Here is a 21395-nt window from a genome sequence, read left to right on the forward strand (position 1 = left end):
GCCAAACGCACCCAGTGTCTACTCTGGACGTTTTGTTCATGTAATTAAAGAACAATTGTTACTAAAGACATGCATAAACTTGTGGTCATCGAGCGATGGTGACCACATTAGGAAGCCAAACAGGCTTTACTCTTTTATCCATTAAAGAACAAAATCATTGGGGGATCCCGCCAAGTCAACCACCAATTCCCATCAATTACCAACTTTTCGACAAGCACAAAGGGAATTTAAAATTAATATCACAGAACAAATCTTATTGGATTCATCCTAATTTCATACAAGATTCCAAGGCCAGGAATTATCCTTGCAAATGATTTAACTAATTGGATGCTAGTAAATAAATCGATACCCTTTCGTCATTCAATTATTAATGTAATAATAATAACATAAATATCTCATTAGATTTTGTATAACTGGACAAATTATATCCAAAGCTCTGCCCAAGCTGGACAAAAGCAAGTACACTTACCACCCAGAATGAAACGTGTAATTTAGTAAATGAATAAACTTAAGTACTTCAGATGTAAAAGAAATCAGCAGACAAAGCTTTAGCAGATTCAGATTATTAATTGAGAAGAAACACGCAGAAAAATGTTCACAAGAAAGTTACTAGAAAAAGGAACTCGCACCGGCACCTGCTAAATATGACTTCCTTCCTCTATATATCTGAAGAAGGATTTAAACAAAAGCAAGAGAAAAATCAAAGCATGGAAATGAGATACGTGTGAAGGATAGGACAGAAAACATGGATAGATGAGGAAAACATACATAAAAAAACTTTGGCTAAAAGATGCATTTAATTTCTTTGCGAAACTCCCAGTATCATAACGAAGGGAACAAAAGAACGGATCGATTAATAGAAGATCCTGTAGAAAATCGAAGGGAACAACACTGATCCATGGCCCGCAGCAAAAACAGCCACCAATCTTGTATGAGTATCTACTGTATTAACATCTACTCGAATTGTATCAGCTAATTATCAAGAATTTGATGGTACACAACAGCAAAAGCTTTTAAGACCCCAGAACAAAAGCACAAATTTCTGACCAGCTAGACACTGTGTACAGAACTCCCGATAAACCCTCCCAATTTGATAAGCTCTCCTCAACACACTGTTTCTGCTTCTTGATCACACCTGGAAATAAAGGAATAAAAGAAACACCAAAGTGAGTTCCCACTCTTCTCAGACTTGAACTCGAGCCTATCACAATACCAATGTCTGCCTCAAGCAAGCAGAGCAAGTCACCCACTGAATCTCCAATATATATGGTCAGATACTTTTTATCCTTGCTGGAGTTCTGCAAAATATCAGTAAAAGCTTGAACCTTGTCAATGGGAGACTCAACCTTCTTAACAATTTCGCCAGTGGACAAAGAGTTCTCATAGACAAACTCATTTGCATGTATATGCACAGTATCTAAACCACCTGCTTGAAATGAAACAAAATTCAGCATATTAAATAGATATTGTATGTGGAAGTCAAGCCCTAAGCTTCAATAACTAATAACAAGATTAAAAAAAAACAAGAAACACTTCTCACATGCACTTAATTTTATTAGTTTTTCCATGAAACACAGCAAACCTAAAAGGAAAAAGAATTTCAAAAAGGGTATCTTCAGGCAGTAGAAGCTAATAAAAGTCCAAAAACAATCTAAGTAGATCAGCTTTTATATGTTGCAACACCAAGGCCTGTATAGTAATTGACATATCAGTACTTGAACATGACACTCATTTAATATTCTCTTATTGTACATCAAATTTGGAAAAAAAAAATCGATTATCAAAAAATGATATATAACCATATCTTTGGCGGGTAAGTCTATGGACCTATTATAGGTACTCACTTTCCATTACTTCCTCGACTTTGTTATCCAACCACTAATTTAATCAATAGGGTAGACAATACATACAACAGCGCTATACAAAGTTGTAGGCAACTTGCGCCTTAAAAGTAGGCCATAAGAATCTTCATTTATCCAAAATTGCACAAATGATTGAATGAAACCCCATACAATGTTCGTTTCGGCAGAATCTACAGCATTCAGTAGTTACAGTCTGTCCATGTAAACTTAAGCATTTAATGGCATGTTGAGGCCTACTTAATTGACGAGGCGAATAGACAGAGTGGAATGTTCAAAATTGTATTAAAACTATCGTTAAGGTACTTTATGGCAGAGATGGACAGGTAGAACAAGCCATAGACCATGGATTGACTGCAAGAGTTCGTATCTAAACCATGTCGATTACGAGAGAATCATGCAACTGATTTTATGAGGCCGTAGGGGATCTAACCTGTCAAATTGACTAACTCATTCTAACACTTGCTAATTCCTAGTATCCCGGCAAACCAATTTATGAAGCTGAAAATAAGTTGGATGTATGGAACTTTAATGATCTGATCCAGAAGAAAGGACCAGGAAGTTTGTCTTCATGAGAAAAGTACAATTCTCAGAAGAGCGCATCAGTGAAATAGGTAAGCGAGGTTTCACTTGATTATACTACTCCAATAATAAGGAAGGCCCGCTTGGTAAAGAAATTACGCTAAAGATGATTGCACCCGGCCAACACCTAATCTTCGTTGTGCGTGTAAAACATCTTAATCAATAATTATAATCACAACTACCAAATGTGGGCCACAATTCTTGAGTACAATAAAATGTCTTAAATGGGTTCTTAATGCAAGTCACTTGTTCCACATTTTTGGTTCCTTCAACTAGGACAAGAAGTGATAGGATACAACATGCTTCAATCTCTCTGACCAGCATCCCCCTATTCTCACAATCACCTAGAATGATTGTCCCAAACTTAACTTTTCCATCTGGTTTCACAATGCTCCCCATATATTTTAATTTCTAATTACCTAAGATTAGCATGTATAGAATTCACAAGATTTTCACCACATCCTTGATCATGATGCAGTTTCATTCAATAAAAAATTTTGGTTAGTTTCATCAAAGATGTTTCATCCAAGGAAAGAAGAATTTTACTTGGAGAAAATTAAATGGAAAAAACACAATAATACCCAAAAACCAAAATATAACTGAACTTGTTACTGCATCAAACTTCAGAATTTATATGATTCAATTACAATAATACTACAAAATCAAGTTCATATTGACGCTGTCCGTATAACAATTGAGTACATACATATAAGTATTGTTCAGCATAAGATGATAGAAATTCAAGGATGGCATTGGTATTATGGAAGATAAAATAACAGGCTAATACGAAGAGAGACTTTTCTCTGATAGTTGGATAAATTAAAATTAAAAAAAGAACATCAAAATTTACACACTGCATAGCTCAGAATCCTAACATTTTTAAGATCTTGACAGATTACATCTTTCATTAATGCCATAAATTATAGGAAACCGGCAGCTGTAAGTATGACTTCTTTAATTTGATGATTGAGGGTGAGATGCCTTGGTTAATATGGAAAACTCAGAATCAATTCTAGACATGCAAACATACAAGTATTCAGTCAGCATAATTGAAAGGAGATATTAGTTGGTTTTAGCAATGCAATGCAACTGGACAAACAAGGCACCTGAAGAAAAAGCAGACTTGATGAGATCGCTACACCAGCAATAGGAAAGAACATGGACTTTTGTGTTCAAATTTTCATCACTAATCGCGGTCTGGAAGAAGCTGGTGCAACCATCTTGGAGAATCAGGCGTTCTCCAGTTCGTTTGATGTCTTCGACATTGAGACCCTTGAGCACTCCAGCATCTATCACCCTCAAATTTGCTTTTTTCTCAAAATCTGAAAGGTCACCAAGTGCTTTACGCAGGCCTTCATAATTGAATTTTTCCTCTGCAAAGCAAGGTATGTTAGCCAAGCATGAGTCATCTCAATCACACAATCACACCAATTTAGATGACAATTCACATGAGCATTAATATTGTCGTTTAGAAAAAAACATGAGCGGACCTTTGTTACACTGCAAAATTTCTTCGATACATTGTTCATAATCTTCGGTATATTGCTTTGAAAGATCTGCCCATGTGCCCCTCATGTCTACTGAAGACATGCGAACAAGCTGATTTTCTGATTCATTGGGTTGATTTTGAACCCATTTCAAGGTTGTGATAATTGCTATTTCAGCCAAAATGGCAGATGAATCCACAACAGAACAGGTAAGATCAAAATCTGAAAATAACATGAGGCAATGTTCTGCGGGATTGTGCTCTCTGGCCAATGGAACAACAGTTTTCTGATTAAGTGGCTGAGCAAGGAAAAACTCTATTTCAAGTTTCATAGCTTGAAGATATAGCTTTTCAATGATGTCAAGCTCTTCCCCTGTTAAAGACACACTCAATTTCTCCAGCAAGTCCACTGTTTGCAAAGCTGACGCCTATATGTGAAGAAGAGAAACAGACCTATGAGACCAACATGCATTTCTTATGCTCTGATGGATAAAATTTCACTTTGAGAACCCATGAGCTAAGCTGGGTTTCTCATTTGCAACACATACCTGAAACTCATCGGAGGAATAACTCTTGATCCATTTTCTATATGGATGAGTGTCTTCACTAGGATCAAGGCATGCCTGCAACTCCTTACCCAGAAACGCATAAAGACTCATACAAGGTGTCATAGCACCAAGAGCATAAGCTGCCAATTTTGTCTTCTCAAAAGGAGTAGCTAATTTACCAGGAGCTTTTACTACTCCAACCTTTCCTGCAGCTGTTGCCAGCAAAAAATCTGTATATTTAACAGTAGCAGCATTTGGCGAACTGTCTTTGGACAGGTCAACACCCCACTCCTGCATAATCCAGCGTCAATGGTCATTACAATGGGAATCGTCAGCAAGTAACATAATGAATCATGCACACATTCCACAGCGTATTTCTAACACTCACTTTTACAATGGAATCATGCATTTTGAGCTCTTCTAAAACACTCTGTCGCAGTTGGTGAATCCCAACTTTTGCATCATCATCATCCGCACACTCCTCAGCCATTTCATATCTGAACAAAGTTCAGAGTCAACATCAAAATCCTAGCATTTTTACTTCACAGATACATAAATAAAAAAGGAGCATGGTGAGACAAGAAACAAAAGCTACATTACAATAAAATAAACCTTTAGAGGACAATGCTTGTATTTGATAGAATATTATACTTTGGAATTGAAAACACGAACAATTCCATTTGATTTCAAAAGGGGAAATTACATAGGTTGACTAGAACATAGAAAACCATTCTTGCCACATTTGTGTCATAGGGTGGTGTCAATAGGCTGAAATTTTGGATATGTAAATGGATCTCACATGGCTACGGTGTTTCTTTAATTATTCCCTAAGAAAGAAAACATTAGCGCGTATTCTCTTCTGTCAACAGCTTATGTACAACCGTTTTACAGAACTTTTCAGGATGAGCAATATCACCAGCAACAGAAAGAAATCAAGATCAAGAAATGATAATGACTTGCATGTGATTAGTCACAACCTTATGAAGGGGGCTCTCATAGAAGTCACCGTCACAGTCATGTACAAGGGGTTAAGGATATGTGATGAATTGGAGCAACAATTAAGATGAAAATTTATCCACTACCTATAGAAAAACAGTTTCAAATTCATAATCATAACCGAAACATACAGTATATCACCGAAATGAAAAGAAATTAAAATAGAAAAAAATAAGAGAAACCAAAATTTTCCTACCGCATTTCGTCCACCAGTAAAACAGCCACAGAAAACATCATCATAAATAAAAAACTCCATCATCACGACAGAACCAAGTAACGAAAAGAAGAAACGTGAGAATCAATCAAAGATATTAACAATCACTAACACTTTCGCGAAGGTGCGGAGAAAATAAACGTCCTGCGCAATATAATGGCGAAAACTATCGAGTTTCAGGTTTCCGGCTGCCAAAGAAACCACGAAAGGAGTGTACATGGCCTGTCTCCACACATTTGTATACTTGATCCAGAATCTTCTGCCCAAGCACTCATCAATCGGCGGCGGCAACACCGTCGCCGAAGATGCCATCGGGATATCGCTGAAGCGCCTGACGGTTGATACTAATTCGTACGACCGGATGCAGGAGACGAATATGGAAAATTGGAAAAGAGTAGAAGAAATGGATGACGGCCTTGAGAAGAAATAGTTATGAATCAGCGATGCGGTTTTAGGAAAATGCCACAGCTTTTGCATCAAAATTGAAATTTTTATCTAATCTTTGATTCAGTTAAGCTTCTGTCATGCGGTTATTAACTCGGCGTCGGCGTCGGCGTCGGCGTCGGCGTCGGACGGTGGTAAAGGAGAGTAAACGGGGCCAGGAGAGAGTAGATTGTAGACTCCTCTGTATTAATTTAATAATAAATGGGAACATTTTGGGCTTGGATTGATAGCCCATTTAACTTTGGTGGATCAAGCCCATTTAATTTTAGGATTTGATTTAAAGTTCTATCAGCCCATATACCCATTAAATATTCTAAGTAATTTGAAATATTTTATTTTTAGTGTTATTTTATTTTTTTAACTATTTACGGAATGAGAGCAACTCCTTCCGTATGAGAGCAACTCCACACTGCACCAAAAACACCATTTTGGTGCAGATTTAATTCTTCCAATGGGAATAGCGCAGCCCCCTTCCCCTGCGCCAAGGTCTTTTTTTATTTTATTTTTTTTAATGTGTATTTATTATAAATATTTGTATTAAAATTATAAATATTGTAAAATAATAGTATAATATTTATTTTATTATTTTAATAATTAGATATTTAATCATAAAAATTTTAAAAAACTAATTGTTGATTTTTAAAATATTTATTTATTTATGTTAATTATTAATATTTAGAAACTATTTTGATTTAATAATTTTTAATTAATATAATTTAATACAAATACAAATACAAAAAATTAATATAACAATACAATCCATAACTAAATTGAAAAAGATAACTGAAATACAAATGCAACTTGAAACACATAATTCAAATACAAATACAAATACAAAGACAATAATCGAAAGAAAAATACATTTAGAAGATAAACAAACTAGATAATCAATAATCTGGTAAATTTGATCCGGATCCTCCAAAATCACCCAAATATTTTCCAAACGTGTCAATATCTTGTTGTCCATGTCTTTCTCTTTTTTGCATAATTTTTTCTCGTCCACACATTTTACATTCTCACTATCTTGAAAATGAATTCTCATTTCCAATCTCATGCATCATCTTCTAGATCATCTTCATTATCAGAAAATGAAGATGAAACACAAAACGATTGTATAAATGTTGTTGACCATTTTGAAAACAAAAGAAAAGCAATTTTAAATGTTATATCTCAATACTAAGAGTTGGTTGTTGCGTACATCATCCAACAAGAGCAAGGAACACACAGGAGTTCAATTCCAGGTCACGTAGTCATAAATCTGTTCAATGATTACTTTGCTGAGAATCCAACATATAATGAAGCAATGTTTCGAAGACGATTTCGAACGTCTCGAAATTTGTTCCTTCGTATCGTTGATGCGGTAAAGGATCATGATGCTTGTTTCACACAACGAAATGATGGTGTGGGGCGACTTGGTCAATCGACTATTCAAAAAACGACAGTCGCGTTGTGAATTCTAGCATAAGTTTTACCCGCAGATGCTACTGTTGAATATATCAAAATTGGAGAATCTACTGCAATTGAGTGTATGCAATGGTTTTGTCGGACTATAGTGGAAGTTTTTGTGGAACGATACTTGAGATCACCTACATCCAATGATGTTGCCAGACTACTGTATATTGGTGAACAACGAGGATTCACGGGGATGTGGGAAGTCTCGACTGTATGCATTGGAAGTAGAAAAATTGCCCCACGGCTTGTACGGGTCAATATGCAGGTCGTATTGGTTCTCCAACAATCATTTTAGAAGCAGTAGCTGATTACGATCTTTGGATATAACATACATATTTTGATATGCTCGGATCTAATAATGACATAAATGTTTTGGAGGCGTCCGATATATTTTCCAATCTTGCACAAGGTATTGCTCCTACTGCTCATTATAGAATTGGACAAAAAGAATATGATATGGGATATTATTTAGCTGATGGTATTTATCCGAAATGATCAAGTATTGTGCAAAGTATTCATGATCCAAGGGGTCCGAAAAAGAAATATTTTGCAATGAAACAAGAATCTTGTAGAAAAGACGTGGAACGCGCATTTGGCGTTCTTCAATCACGATTTGCAATTGTGGCATCTCCAGCACGTGGTTGGAAGAAACGTCATTTACACGACATAATGAAATCATGTATCATAATGTACAATATGATTATCGAAGATGAACATTATTTAAATATATTAAATAAAATATAATAATTAATATATGTAAAGTAAATGAATATTCCGAGAATATTCTTTTTGGTGTAAGATTTGAAGTAATTGGGTTGGAGATGGATGTTGTATTTGGTGCAGAAATCACACTATTTTCGCGTAAAATTTACACCAAAATAGATTTTTTGGTTGGAGATGGACCTTAGAGTTTATTGAGGTTCTAAACAGGTTGAAAAATGACGAAGCTGTCACAGTCAAATTTTAAATTTTTAAGTAGGTTTAGTACAAGATTATGTGTGAAAAAATTTTATTTTATTATAATTTTAATTATATCAAATTAAATTAATAGATTAAATAACAAATAAACATGCAAAATTAAATAATAAATACGTAAACTTTCAAGTTCTAAGAAGTATAAAAGTCTAAAAATAAAATAAATTATACAATACTATTGTCAGACCGTCCGTTTTGTAAAAAATATCTCTGACTGACTCAACTGATAAAATGTATCATTTTTTATATCAAAAGTATTATTTTTCGTGATACTTATAGATCGGATCAACTAGTGTAACAATAAATATAGTCAACAAATTAATAATTCTTTCTAATAACTTTAATTTCCTTGCTCAATTCTTGATATATGTCATCTTCCATATAAAATGTACAAATTTGAGTTTTTATTTCGATACATTTAAGTTTTTTTTTGTCCGAGGATATGTTGTCCCAAAGACATTTTTCTTTAAAAAGTGTATGAATTAGGGAGTGAACGTGAATGTTTCTATATTCCTTGTTTGGACGTATTATACACTAAGGCATTGTTTGGTACATGGGATAAGAGTGAGATTGATAAATAATCCCCTTTATCTCATTGATAAATAAATTTTGAGAAGGATAAAACATCCTTTGTAAGAGGTGTGATAATTTTAATGTAATGATAAAATATATTACAAGTGACTTAATTACCCCCAATTTAAATGCATTTAAATTAATGTTAAATATTTATTAAATACATACGTACATACAAATATATAGATACATATATATACACACACAAAATATATATATATATGTATATGTATTTATATTTATATATACACACGCATATATATATACATGTGTGTGTGTATATTTGTATATATATTTATATTTATATATACACTATATATATATATATATATACACACATGCATATATATACATGTGTGTGTCTATATACACACGTGTATTTATATACACACTACATGTGTGTGTGTGTATACACACACACGTGTATGTATATACACACTACACGTGCACATGGCTTATCATATCCTATGTAACTGTACCTAAATCGAATGATATTCGTTGTTTATTTTATTGGTATGGAACCATATATTTTGCAAGTCCCACACCAATCATCATCATCCTCGTCGTGGTAAATATAAGCCATCCCCCCATGGCTAGTCATATCCATTCCGGCCATCTCGGCTTCGTTCGAAATCCGCAGTAACCCTAATTTCTGAAGAGCAAAGAATAGCGGCCCCATCGTCACACTTACCCATCCGGCTATTACTAGAATCTGGATGATCTGAGCTGCCAAAAGCTTCCCTCCGCCGCCCATGAGCAACCCGTGTGGCCTATCGGGACTGCCCTGATACACCTCGTACACATATGCCTTCTTGGCAAATAATCCGGTGAATAGTAGTCCCCATGCACCACACCCACCATGCAGTTGGGCTGCTTCCAGTGGATCATCGTACTCGAGTTTCTCAGCCAATATGTTGAACCCAATCAACACCCAAGCCGAGATGAACCCGCATATGATCGCGGCCCACGGCTCGACCACCGAGCATCCTGACGTGATCGCGGCCAATCCCCCTAACAAACCATTGCACACATCAGTCACATTCCAATGCCCAACCAGAAGCCTCTTCCCAAACAAGGTGGTAAGGGCCGCCGTGCTCCCTGCCAATGTCGTCGTGACAGCTGTCCTCCCGACCGCGCTCCACTGGCCGTAATACGAGCCCCTTGTACCGTATGGCTTGTTTATGACTAAAAACGAACCGGGATTGAATCCGTACCACCCGAACCAGAGCAAGAAACTCCCCAACACAACTAATGAAGCGCTGTGGCCACGCAATGCGACGGACCGTCCACTCCGGTCGAACCGGCCGATTCTTGGACCTTCTATGTAGGCTCCCCACAGACCAGCAATACCACCAACCATATGAACCACACCTGAACCGGCGAAATCGATGGCTCCCGAGCCAAAAAGAAGGCTGCCACTAGTTCTTGCGGCTCCGGCCCAACCGTCACCAGACCAGAACCAGTGCGAAACGACGGGGTACACAAAACCGGTCAGGAATGATGAATATATTAGGTATGCAACAAATTGTGTCCTTTCTGCAATTGACCCGCTGGTGATACCTAATAACATATTATTATATGTGCAACATGGTCAATTCATGAGCCAACCATGAAAACAATATAACTATGAGAATCCCAATTTGCTTTTGGTGATTAATGGCAATAACTAAACTAATAAAAAAGGTTGTATTGCATTTATCATAATTATATTAAATAAAGTTAGAAACCTGCTGCAGCAATGGCGAAAGCCCATTGGTAAAGGAAGAAGCTGTAATCCCCAGTAGTCGAGGGAAATTCCTTGAGCCCGAAGAAGTGTGTGCCGATGAACCCATTGGAGGGCCCGCCGAAAGCAAAGGCGAAGCCGAACAGGTAGTAGCTCAGGCCACCAGCCGCCGCGTCGAGGACATTTGTGAGCATTATGTTCATTGTGTTCTTGGCTCGGACTGAGCCGGCGCACAGCATGGCGAAGCCGAGCTGCATGGCGAAAACTAGGTACGCGGAGAACAGGAGGTAAGTGTTGTCTATGGCGTATGTGGCGGAGGAGAGCTTGTCGGAGACGGCTGTGAAGCCGCTGCATATGAAGGCGGCGGCGGCAGTGGCGTTGGCGGAGCCGCTGAAGAGGGGGAGGAGGTCACTGGCCGTGCAGCTGGTCAAGGGATCAGCCATGGCTGCGTTGGAAATGTGTGGATTGGTTATGTGGAAATGAATAATAGGGATTAGATTTTATAGGCAATCAATGCTTGAATTTTATGTGACACAAAATTAATTTTATTTTTAAAAAAATTATATTATCTATTAAAGTTAAATAAAGCAAAAAACTATTTGTCATATATATATATATATATGTGTGTGGATTGGTTTCGCGGAAATGAATAATTGGGATTAGATTTTATAGGCCATCAATGCTTGAATTTTATGCGACACAAAATTAATTTTATTTTTAAAAATATTATATTATATATTAAAGTTAAATAAAGCAAAAAACTATTTGTTATATATATAAATATATTAGTGGGTTGAGTCAACTCTATCGATATTATAATAATAAGAAATATTTTTGACATAAAAAATAATAATTTTTCATTAATGACTTAAATAAAATATTTATTTTATTAAATTATCTGGTGAGATCGTTTTATATAAATTTATATGTGTATATTGATATGTAATTTTTTATTAGCTTAGTTGGAGTCAATGGTAAAGGGTGACAGCGACGTGTGGGCTCAGTCTCGACTTTTTAGGTTAATGATAATAATTTTTGTGGACGATTTAATTTCATTTGATAAAAAAATTTATTCTTAAAAGATGCTCAAAATATTAGTTAAGAGTTAAGACAACAATATTGGTATGTCCTTTCGAATAAAAATGTCATGAAAAGATAATGTTAAAGGTAAATATAAAATTTGGATTATGTCAATTTTACTCTTATATTGTTCTCTCTTACATATATTAATTAATAAAAAAAATATTGGTTGAACGAAGAAAGATCAAAACAAATATCGTCTATCAGATAAAAAAATACAGGTTAAACCCTCGATTTATATCAGAGTGAGGGATAGGACTTCTTTCCGAATGAAAATCCATCACATATTATGCATATCTGAAACACGGAATTTTAATTACATTTGTAAGACAATACGCAATAGTGTATCTAAAAATGCATATATTGATAAACATTCGTTCTCAATACACTCTTACGATAATATCTTAAAAATAACATCTCATTGACCTGAAAAACAAGTCCTGTCAAATGATCTATATCTGGCGGAGCATCGTCGGATCACCTATATGTGAGATAGGTACAACATATGAAACGTCTACTCGTTTCAAAATGCGGAAATATTTTTTTTAAAGCTCACAATTACAAAGTAACACTTAAAAATAATCGTATTTATTTGCCAACAAGAATAACGCAGTTTAAAAATAACTAACGTCGTCCAAAATCAACGTAAACGTATAAAAATCGTAATATCATCCATATAAAAATATTTAACTCCTCTCAATCTCATAAATAAATATGCGGAAAAATAATGGTCCTCGGGTCGTGTCACTGAACATCTCGCCTGCCTACTCAGTTTTCAGCACCTCCGGTCCTCTGATAAAAATGCTCACCTGCATCACACACGCCTAGTGAGTCTAAAGACTCAACACACCTACACCAGTAATAACAAGTAAATATACATAACACACAGCAGTGAAAAATAATATAATCAACATACATTTCATGTCTGCAGTAAAATCGTATACGTAAACGTGTCATGTCAAAACATGGTAATAATCAAAGCATATATCATCATATCAGCATATACGTGTTAAATCATGTCATCTCATGTCATCATAAACGTATACATTTTCTTTTAATTGAATTCAGTTCATTAATTGTGACTTTTGTATCAGCTCTATTCGATGGATCCATCTATAAAATCGTGGTACCCGGCGGCGGGGGACATCAGCGACATCATTACCCGCCCACTGAGCCCAGGCCTCAGCTCATCATATCTCATGTCATCGTATACATATACATCGTCAGTCACAATCAAATCACATCCTTCAAAAATATCATCATTTTCATCACTTAATAAGAACATGCATATGTGTAACTTTTCCTTTAAATCAAGCATACAACGTATTTACCATAATTGCGTAAAATCGTAAAAATGATACATAAACATTTAATATATCATATATTTGTGCTCATGGCGCTGCCAGGACCAAAATCTCACTTCGAGTACAAAATGACCATTTTGTCCTTGGAAACCTAAAAATTATCATTTCAACTCTGGATCTCTAAAATTTACCCGAAGCTTACCAAACTCTTTAAAATAATCCAAAACATTTTTAAAAGTATTCCTAGACGTAAACTCGAGCCAATTCATAACTTAACCAATTCGTTTTAAAAACTTGGACCGGAGTCCCGATTTTAACCCGAATCAAACCAAAACTAAACCGAAACTTTCTTAAATTTTTACCATATCTTAACAACACTTAACAGGTCTTAAAACGATGTCATTAGGCTCCCAAACCCACGGCTGGAATTTCTAGAATTTGCCAACCTCTTGGTCCTATCCCAATTCAACACCTCATGCACACCTCTACCCCCAAAACCCACGCCTCAAGCTAATCCATCATGCCAACCATGAACCAGCCTATTGTGGACCTAAACCGGACCCTAGGGGACCCAACAGAACAAAGCCAACAGCCCCATGCATCAAACACAGCACACACGACCGCTAGCTCCCTACGAAGTGCACTCGGACATCACCCAAACGCCCAACACTCAAGCGGCTCCTAACCTCGTCTCAGCCACGTTCGAAGCACCCAAGGCCATGGTTCAGACCCTCTATGATCTGTTCCAGAGCTAGGACGCCCCTTGATCAGCCGAGAGCAACAAATCCTCGATCTAACCCTTAAGCGCGCACTAGCGCCCGAACGAACGGCTTTCCCCTGCATAGACCTGAACCGAGGCTCTCTCAGGTTATTCTAACATAACTCTCGACATGAACAGCTCCTTAGGACCCTAGATCGGCAGCCCCTTGCACTCAAACATCCAACACGTGAGTTAAATGCATAAAAATATGGTTTTTCACGAACAAGACGGAGCATAAACGAAGCAACAACGGGTTTAAACATTTTTCGTATGCAAGCACACATGTAATAACACAGAATGGCGTGAATGATGCAGAGAGAAGGATACAAAGCATGCCTTGGTGATTTGAAGAGCAAGGATGAGACAAGGGCCCGAGAGAATTACTCCTTTGCAAGACATGAGGAAACCGATGGGGCCTTTAGCAGTAACTGATAAAACCGATGAAATAATGAATTTTGAAAGCGTGTCGGCTGGTGGGTTTTAAGTTTAGGTTAAGTGGTGCTTAGGAGTTTAATTAAATAATAAACAAATGGTTAATGGACCTTAAATTATGTAATTAAAAGGTTAAAAAGATATTTAAACCCAATACGCTTAAAAATAGGCTCATTATATCCAAACACACTCCGAAAAATATTTCGTGTTGAAAGATTTTGAAAATATTAGCCGAACTCTTAAAAATCCACCAATTCGATAAAATTTGCGTACCGTTAAAAATAAAAATCATGTTGGCAAAAATACCCAATAAAATCTCATTTTTTGAAAAGTAGTCTTAAAAACACCTTATAATAATTAATAAAAATTAATCACCTAATAAAATAATTTTCCTGAAAATTTTTCGGTTTCCGTTCCTCGTTCGGACGTAAAATGCACTTAGAAACCCTAATGCATGAATTTCTAAAATTTCATGAATTAAATCCTATCATGCATGAATTATACATAAAATGCATAAAAATAATTAAAAACTTAATTTATGAAATAAACATGTATTTAATGCTTTAAAACAAATAATAAAATAAACGTGCTTTTTATACTTTAAGATAATTTAATAAAATACCAAACAAATTTAATAATTTGTATGTATTTGGTTCAAGTGGACTTTCCGATTTTCGGGACGTTACAACATAATGTCTAGAGGAGTTCCAGGATCAAATTTTGACAATTTGGATTCATTAGATTCCAAAATTAAATAATTTAATATTTACTATGGCACATTCACATCTAGACAAATCTATGTTTGGTAATAATGTAATAATTATTTAATAATATAGTAATATATCGACCAATCCCCTATACTTCTAACAAACTTCTGCAATTATTGGTTTTTATTCTTTATCATAAATTATATGGATTAAATAAGAGACCACATGATATTAGATTATCTTATATTTAGACCAAATAAAGAGAACATAAAACGTGAATTAGGGGGAAAATTTCGATTTCATCTATCTTTCTTGCAAGGTAAATTTTAAAAAAATATTTTATGTATCGTATAATGGTTATTAAATTAGATAATTATTGGAAAGGTGTATTGGAAATATCAAGTATAGAATATAATTAGAGGTCTTTGACTAAAAAACAAAATTAGAATAATTAAAAAAAATTGAAAGTTTATTTTAACTCATTTTTTCGATAATTGTATTTATGCCATAATTCTAGTCCTAGAGTGCACATGATCCGTATCGATATTATATAGTATAATCCTTGTAAAAGTATCAATAATGCTGAAATTATATTAATTAAATAATATATTAACTATTTGGTAAATCCACGAATCATCATAATTCAATAAAGTATATATTTATAAGCAGTGTCGAACCTTATGTAAGGCTAAAAAACCACGGCCTCGGGGCCCGACCTTAGAGGGGGCCCAAAATTATTATTACAATTATATGTTGAAATGATATCACGATAAAAAAAATCTAACTCAATATTAAATAAAAAACCAATCTGAATATTTTTGTTAATAATTGATTAATCTCGATTTTCTCTCAAGTTCAGTTTGAACAATTTAAAGAACATAAATAAAATTTTGGGTTTTGTTGAATTTGAAAAAAAAAACTAAAAATGGGTATTTAACTAGTTTGATGAAATATTATATGAAAATTCAATAATCTTGAGTCACAAGGGACATTTATTCAACAAATTAATTAAACCAAGTGATATTCTATAGTGTTTGATGACACTAAATTATTTATTCTCAAATACTTGTGTTGTTTGATGACACTGAATGATTTATTCTCAAATAATTATGTTATCCATAAGATTTTTTTACTCACACAACTCACAACTCATCAGCAAAAAATAAGTTTATCGAAATTAAAGTTAATAAAAAATATTTATGATCAACAACGTCATTTGACAGACTAAATGGACTATAGTATTGTAGAATGACAAATAAATGATCCGACAACTGGAGTATATCGATTTGATAAATATTTTCATGTTTAAACAAATACACAAGTATCATTTATGTAATTATTTTAAGTATTTATTAACATATTATTAATATAATACGTTGTTTCTGGTCATATGATGTATTTATATATTTCTCATTGTATTTTTATTTGCGAACTTTTACAATTATTTTCCGCAATAAAATGGTTTTTTTTTTATTTTTTGCCCCAGACTCAATCGAGCACAGATACGACTCAGTTTATAAGAACTTATAGTGTGTTTTACGACTTAATCAGCTAATTATATGCGATTGAATTATATAAAAAGAAAATTATATTATTAGATATTTTTGTAAATACAAAATTGTTGGATAAATGAAGTTTTCCCGAAGAGGAAATAAGAGGAAGAGTGAGGAGTTGTAAAGGGAAGTGGGATGTCTCAAATGTGGTTTGTCCCACATTGAGAAAATCACCAAATGAAGTGTCCCTAATAAGCTCCAAGTTTGAATAGGGGTTTGGGCCCCAAGGGGTACCAGAAGTTTTTAGAAGGGGGAAGACGCTAATAGGCTGTGTCTCGGTGAAACACGCGCGCGCGCTCGTCTCGTCTCGGGTCGGGTCGGTGCGGTGCGGTCTTTGACCAAAGTTAATCTTTTTAGACCAAATTTATTTGGAAACTAAATGTTAACTCAACATGGATGCACACAAGAGTGCATGGTGCGCACTCGGACAGAACTGGCCGCGCGGGGGCGCCACATCCCGCGCGGATGCGAGCTTGTCACTGGAATGTGCGCATTCGTCCAGAATAGGGCGTGCAGCTTCTCGCGCGCGCCTCACTGTGCGTGCGCTGCACAATTACAGTGTATCGCGCGGCTGCGCGTGCAACACTGATTCTGGAAAAACGCGCGTCCTTTGGCGGTCATGGCATCAGTTTTTCGCCCCAACCAATGTATCCCTTGCCTAGAATGGTGTCTCTTCGAAGCATCCGGTCTGGAGAAATGTGTCTCCTCTGTGTCCGGTGACCATCTATAAATAAATCCTATCACCACATTTCGAAGGCTGCTGATCATCTTGCCTTGCATTACTTCTTGTCATTTTGCTGCATTCAATTTTTCGAAATACTTGAGATATCTTGCATATAAATTCGTTCGCTGATATCAAGGCTTTGTGGTGCTGCAAAGTTTTGATTTGAAGTCGTTGTATCTTGGGGACGATTGCTTGAAACGTATAGCACTTTGATACGGGCAATTTCATCTTGCGGACAAAGGAGAATCCTTGCCTCGACTTAATACTTTTGCTGCTGTTGTTCGAGATTCAAGACCCATATTTCAGATTCGACGAGAAGAGGTAACAACAATCGCAAGACGAAATTTCTATTGTTTATTCTCTTCTCGTTTCTGTAGAATGTCGACTCCTCCTACTGTTCCTGCACCAATGCCTACCGTCCCTACTGCTCCTGCTCATGGAGAGAAGCCTGCAAAGTTTAATGGTGCAGACTTCAAACGTTGGCAGCAGAAAATGCTCTTCTACCTCACCACACTTAGCCTATCTCGATTCCTCAAGGAAGAACCCCCTGTCATTGCTGCGGATGATACCGATTCGCAACGAAGGAATGCTCTTGATGCATGGAACCATAGTGACTTTCTCTGCCGCAACTACATCCTAAACGGACTTGACGACATGCTTTACAGTGTCTACTGCTCTGTCAAGACAGCCAAAGAATTGTGGGATTCATTGGAGAAAAAGTACAAGACAGAAGATGCAGGAGTGAAAAAGTTCGTAGTTGGTAGATTTCTAGACTTCAAAATGGTGGACTCCAAATCTGTAATAAGTCAGGTACAACAAATTCAAATTATTATTCATGACTTGTTGGCAGAGGGAATGGAAATCAATGAACCATTCCAAGTGGCGGCTATCATTGAGAAATTGCCACCGATGTGGAAAGATTACAAGAACTACCTTAAGCACAAGCGCAAGGAGTTGAAACTTGAAGATCTTATTGTGAGGCTTCGTATTGAGGAAGATAGCCGATCTTCTGAAGCCAAAACACAGAAAAGGGCGATGGAGGCCGAGGCCAAGGCCAATCTGACAGAATCTAGCAACACACACAAGAGAAAGCGCCCTCAAAATGAGAAGAAACGAGGGCTGGCCAAAAAGTTCAAAGGAACTTGCTACAATTGTGGCAAACCGAATCATATGGCCAAAGACTGTCGTCTTCCAAGGAAAGACAACAGAAATCAGAAACTAAAGCAATTCAATGTCGTCGAGGAAAGAAGTGTACCGATAGACCTATCAACACTTGATTTATCCGCGGTTGTGTTTGAAAGCAACTTGGTGGATAATCTAAGGGAATGGTGGGTAGATACCGGGTCCACTAGCCACATTTGTGCTGAAAAGAGTATGTTCTCATCCTACACTACTGTGAGTGATAGGAAATTGTTTATGGGAAACTCTACGACATCTGAGGTCGTAGGAATTGGCAAGGTGGTATTGAAAATGACCTCCGGCAAAGAGATAACATTGTTGAATGTGCTGCATGTGCCAGACATTCGAAAGAATTTAGTTTCGGGATCCTTGTTGAGTAAGGCGGGTTTTAAACTTGTGTTTGAATCGGACAAGTTTGTCCTAACCAAAAGTGGTGTATTTGTTGGAAAAGGGTACCAAGATAATGGTCTCTTCAAAATGAATGTAATGAATGTTTACCGCCAAGAGGCGAAGAATAAAGTTTATGATTCTGTTTACTTGGTTGAATGTTCTAATTTATGGCATGAAAGATTAGGACATGTTAACTTCAACACATTACAAAGACTTGCAAATTTAAATGTAATACCTGCATTTAAAAGAAATCCACAAGATAAGTGTGAGATTTGTGTTGAAGCAAAGATGGCCAAAGCTCCATTTCATTCTGTGACAAGAAGTACGAATCCACTTGATTTAATTCACACCGACGTATGTGATTTAAAGTTTGTGCAAACTCGAGGTGGGAATAAGTACTTCATAACATTCATTGATGATTGCACAAGGTTCTGTTACGTCTACTTATTGAAAAGTAAAGATGAAGCTATAGAAGCTTTCAAAAACTATAAGAATGAGGTTGAGAATCAATTGAGTTCAAAGATCAAAATGATTCGAAGTGATAGAGGTGGAGAGTATGTCGCTCCATTTGAAGAATTGTGCACTAACTTTGGCATAATTCATCAAACAACAGCACCATACTCACCTCAATCAAATGGAGTTGCAGAACGTAAAAATCGTACTCTTAAGGAGATGATGAATGCGTTGTTGATAAATTCGGGCTTACCTCAAAACTTGTGGGGGGAAGCTATATTATCTGCAAACCACATTCTTAATAAAATACCACACAAAGGGAAAGATGAAACTCCATATGAGTTATGGAAGGGTCACAAACCATCTTATAAATACCTAAAAGTGTGGGGGTGTTTGGCTAAAGTGGAGATACCAAATCCAAAACAAGTTAAAATTGGACCCAAAACCATTGATTGCATTTTTATTGGATATGCCTATAATAGTAGTGCATATAGGTTTTTGGTGCATAAGTCAACGATTCCTGATATTAATGAAGGAACAATTATGGAATCAAAGAATGCAATATTCTTTGAAAACAACTTTCCTTGTAAGGAAAGAAAAGAAGGTTCATCTAAACGGTCTTATGAATCTAGTGTTGATTCTAAAGAAATAAATGAAGAACCAAGACGTGGAAAGAGAGCAAGAATTGAAAAGTCCTTTGGTCCTGACTTTATGACTTACATGTTAGATGATGAACCAAGAACTATTCAAGAAGCTCTATCCAATCCCGAAGCTTCTTTTTGGAAAAAAGCTATAAATTCTGAAATAGAATCCATCATGCATAATAATACGTGGGAGTTGACTGATCTCCCTCCGGGTTGTAAGCCTTTAGGATGCAAGTGGATCCTTAAAAGGAAATACAAAGAAGATGGATCTATTGACAAATATAAAGCCCGTTTGGTGGCTAAAGGGTTCAAACAAAAAGAAGGATACGACTTCTTTGACACATACTCTCCAGTCACTAGGATTACATCCATTCGTGTTCTCATAGCTATTGCCGCATTGCATAACCTAGAGATTCACCAAATGGATGTAAAGACAGCATTCTTGAATGGAGAACTGGAAGAGGAAATTTATATGGAACAACCCGAGGGATTTGTCGTTCCCGGACAAGAAAAGAAGGTGTGTAAACTTGTCAAGTCACTATACGGACTCAAACAAGCACCTAAGCAATGGCATGAAAAATTTGACACTACAATGAAGTCAAATGGTTTCAAAATCAACGAATGTGATAAATGCGTTTATATTAAAGGTAGTGCAAGTGCTTATGTCATTGTATGCCTTTATGTAGATGACATGTTGATTATGGGAAGTAATCATGAGTTGATTATAAATGCCAAGAATATGTTGAAAAGATCTTTTGATATGAAAGACTTGGGGTTGTGTGATATCATATTAGGGATTAAAATCTCTAGAATACCTGAAGGAATAGTGTTATCACAAACACACTATGTTGAAAAGGTACTTGAAAGATTCAGTACCTTAAACATTCGACCCGCTAGAACACCTATAGATTTAGGTGTTCATTTAGCAAAGAATAGAGGAGAACCCAACTCACAACTAGAATATGCAAGGGTAATAGGTAGTCTAATGTACTTGACTAACTGTACTCGTCCAGATCTTGCATATTCAGTTAATAAATTAAGTAGGTTCACAAGTAATCCAAGTAAGGATCAATGGAAAGCCTTAACGAGAGTGCTTGGATATTTGAAATATACATTGAACTATGGTTTGATATATTCAAAATATCCTGCAGTTCTAGAAGGATATTGTGATGCCAATTGGATATCTGACACAAAAGACTCCAAGTCCACTAGTGGGTATGTATTCACAATAGGTGGAGGAGCGGTGTCATGGAAATCGTCTAAGCAAACGTGTATAGCTCGATCCACTATGGAATCCGAGTTCATAGCATTAGACAA

At 36.1% G+C, this 21395-nt stretch overlaps 2 protein-coding genes across 3 annotated transcripts; both read right to left on the bottom strand.

The window, feature by feature from the left end:
- Positions 1-778: 778 nt before the first annotated feature.
- Positions 779-6414, bottom strand: LOC140823529 (bifunctional TH2 protein, mitochondrial-like). 2 transcript variants are annotated; one of them, XM_073184922.1, is made up of 6 exons: positions 5798-6414; positions 4864-4972; positions 4476-4766; positions 3932-4355; positions 3548-3814; positions 779-1426 (listed from the first exon to the last, which is right to left on the bottom strand). In XM_073184922.1, exons 1-6 carry the CDS (start codon positions 6160-6162, stop codon positions 1014-1016), a joined length of 1869 nt encoding a protein of 622 aa, XP_073041023.1. In that variant the 5' UTR covers positions 6163-6414; the 3' UTR covers positions 779-1013. The 2 variants fall into 2 exon arrangements, with proteins under 2 accessions (XP_073041023.1, XP_073041033.1); XM_073184932.1 differs by lacking the exon at positions 5798-6414 and adding an exon at positions 5088-5711.
- A 2460-nt stretch (positions 6415-8874) lies between these two features.
- LOC140823540 (ammonium transporter 1 member 2-like) lies at positions 8875-11333 on the bottom strand. Its single transcript, XM_073184943.1, has 3 exons — positions 10857-11333; positions 9609-10689; positions 8875-9090 (listed from the first exon to the last, which is right to left on the bottom strand). Exons 1-2 carry the CDS (start codon positions 11293-11295, stop codon positions 9632-9634), a joined length of 1497 nt encoding a protein of 498 aa, XP_073041044.1. The 5' UTR covers positions 11296-11333; the 3' UTR covers positions 8875-9090; positions 9609-9631.
- Positions 11334-21395: the final 10062 nt, after the last annotated feature.

This window comes from Primulina eburnea, chromosome 1, assembly GCF_022965805.1.
Source record: "Primulina eburnea isolate SZY01 chromosome 1, ASM2296580v1, whole genome shotgun sequence".
NCBI lineage: Eukaryota > Viridiplantae > Streptophyta > Magnoliopsida > Lamiales > Gesneriaceae > Primulina > Primulina eburnea.